At 18.6% G+C, this 2,808-nt stretch overlaps 1 protein-coding gene across 1 annotated transcript in view, besides 9 other annotated features; it reads right to left on the bottom strand.

Annotated features, from left to right (window-relative positions):
- Positions 1 to 115: 115 nt before the first annotated feature.
- Positions 116 to 286: a microsatellite.
- Positions 174 to 356: a microsatellite.
- A 33-nt stretch (positions 357 to 389) lies between these two features.
- Positions 390 to 578: a sequence feature (AT_rich).
- A 186-nt stretch (positions 579 to 764) lies between these two features.
- Positions 765 to 815: a sequence feature (AT_rich).
- A 56-nt stretch (positions 816 to 871) lies between these two features.
- Positions 872 to 946: a sequence feature (AT_rich).
- Positions 947 to 1,091: 145 nt separating this feature from the next.
- Positions 1,092 to 1,138: a sequence feature (AT_rich).
- Positions 1,139 to 1,449: 311 nt separating this feature from the next.
- Positions 1,450 to 1,573: a microsatellite.
- Positions 1,574 to 1,832: 259 nt separating this feature from the next.
- Positions 1,833 to 2,014: a sequence feature (AT_rich).
- A 167-nt stretch (positions 2,015 to 2,181) lies between these two features.
- Positions 2,182 to 2,244: a sequence feature (AT_rich).
- The window catches only part of EDI_031840 (uncharacterized protein), a gene marked incomplete at both ends in the record, with an annotated part of 1,010 nt that continues 436 nt past the window's right edge, over positions 2,235 to 2,808 (bottom strand). The window contains one exon of the mRNA XM_001740378.1: positions 2,235 to 2,723. Coding sequence (XP_001740430.1) covers positions 2,235 to 2,723 — 489 coding nt within the window. The remainder of the gene's footprint in view (positions 2,724 to 2,808) is intronic.

Below are 2,808 nucleotides of genomic sequence, written 5' to 3' on the forward strand. Positions count from 1 at the left end.
GTAATTCTATTATTATTTATTTTTATTCTCATCTTCATGATTCTATTCACTAAAATAAAAACTTCTTGTTCTAAAGATTCATTTAATAAATTAATATTAGCTTTATCTTTCAATTTTATTTAATTTAAATAAAATATATTTATTCATTCATTAATATGTTATTTAAATATTGTAATGAATAATCAAATAATATGTTCATTTAAAAATATGAATAAATAAATATATTATATGATAAATGGATTAATTATTGAATTAATTATCATTAATATTGATTATAATATATTAAAATGAGTATTATTAAAAGAAAATAGAATGAAATAAATAAAACAATTAACTAAAAATAAAGAAAGAACTAAGTTTTGATTTAATGAATTTAATAAATGAGTGTGTTAATTTTAAATTATCAATTATTATTTCATTAATAAAAAAATGATTTATTAAATATGAAACAAGATACTAACATTAGTAATAAATGATTTGATTATCATTTAAGTTCATTTCTATTTTACATATTGTATTATTAAAATTAGATGATATATAATGAATTTAATTATAATGAAATTATTAATATTTATATTGTCTTATTATCATTTTGTAATGACATTCAAACTAAATTATTATTTAATATTGCTAAAATGTGTTTCAATGAGTATATGATTTGTATTTGTGTTGTTGATAATTTTTATTTATCTTGTTTCTAATATATTATAAACCATTTGATGAGTTCATTTCTCTCAGAATATCATAATTTATCAATACAATACATTTATAAATGAATAATATTCATAATAAATATATTTTTTTGAATATAATATCATTCAATATTATCAATAAATGAATGAGTTGTGATTATGATAATAATCAGTAACTGTAATAATAATGAATAATTTTGAGTAATATAATGATATTTCATTATTTATTATAATAAGATTATCTATTATAATATCATATATCTCATCTTGTTCAACAACTTGATTTAGTATTATTTAATCAATTCAAAAATCAAATTAGAATGAAGAATATTAATTTAATCAATGAAATATAATCTCTTCAGTCATTTCAAAATGTAAATCATTATGATTATGAAATAGATTAAATATATTTGAATATCATTAAAATAATAATTTATAATTTAATTGATACTTTTATCAATTCATCTATACTTATTATTGAAATGAATAAAGAACAAGAAGAAAACAAAGAGCATTAATAACTAATCATATGAAAAATATTATGAAAACAAAAGATTCAATTACTATTCTTGTATTAATTAATTCTTTTTTAAATAATCTGTTATTTTCATAATGTATAACAAGAAAGATATGAGAGTTTTTGTTAATTTAGAGTCTACAATAAGAAGAAATAATGAAAATAAAAGAAGTATTAATATCTCATATTTTCATTAATTAAAATTACATGAACCACAAAATGATTTCTTTTACACTCATAAAATAGATTAAATGAAAATCTAAATGATTAATAAATAATTTATAATATATAACAACAAATTAACACATAGAGTAACATAAAAAAAATAACTGAATAAGAAATAAGGAAAGAATAAATAATATAATCATTTCATTTTATTTTTTAATTGAAAAAAGAGTACAGCAAAATAATTAAAAGAATAATGAGAAAAAGAACAAAAACTTCATTTTACTACCTTTACTTAAAATAAGTCATATCATCACAACACCTTTACTACTTTTATTTACTATATTAACCCTAACTAGATTTTACTTCATTATACTTCCTATTTCTCCTACTGTACTCTTTTGAAATAGGTTATTGAATAAACCAAAAAAAGAAATAATTTTCAAAGACAGGAAATGTTTTTATTTATTAAACAAATCTTTAAAAGATTTTCAATTAAATTTAAAATTTTAATGTTTTCATGATAAAATGAATTATAACAATAACATTATTATTTTTTCTATTTCAATTAATTTTTTATTGAAATAAAAATAATACAATTTAATTTAAATAAAAATAATATTATAAAATACTTAATATTGTAACCCTGGTGGTATTTAAACAAAAAAACAAAAATAAAAAGTATCATACTTGGTGCTCCAGCTAGGCTAAACTCTTTTGGTTGTAGACCTCGTTTAAGATCACCTAGAGTAAAAGGTATTATGAAAAAAGACAAGACATTACTCAATTAGTAATGTTTTAACTTCGTAATAAATAAATATAAAAGAATTATTTTATTATGGATAGAAACTAATTAATAATTAAAATTTACCTTCTGAATTATTATTAATAAATGAAAATTGTTGATTTGTAGTATTTTCAGTCTTTTTTAACCAACAAATAATTTTAGTTAAATTTTTAGTACTTCCTCTTGAAACGTCCATTCTCAAATTACAATGAGCACAATTAATATAAAAAGATCCATTTCCTACTGGTTCTAATTCCCAATGATTTTCTTCAACACTTTCAATTCCATTTGTTTGTGTTACTTTTGTTCCAGGTTTAGTTTTATTATGTTTTCTACCAAGATATTTTTTTGAATGACTACATTGTAAAACTATACAACGTTCATGTCCAGGTATTTCTAATTGTTTTATCTTAAATAATTGATTTTTCTGTTGGTTAGAATAAAATAAACTTATTGGACTTCCATCTTTCATAGATTCTCCATTTACATCAATTCTCATAGTTGGAGCACAAACAGGTTGAATTTGATATATATTATTGTTATAGAGTACCATATAAACTTTCTATCATTTCTTTTTCATCTCTTTGACTTTATTTCTAGTCTCTATTCTAATCTATTCTATATTCATGACTCATAAATTGATGTTC

Source organism: Entamoeba dispar, genomic scaffold (genome assembly GCF_000209125.1).
Source record: "Entamoeba dispar SAW760 scf_1105229462895 genomic scaffold, whole genome shotgun sequence".
Lineage (NCBI taxonomy): Eukaryota > Evosea > Mastigamoebida > Endamoebidae > Entamoeba > Entamoeba dispar.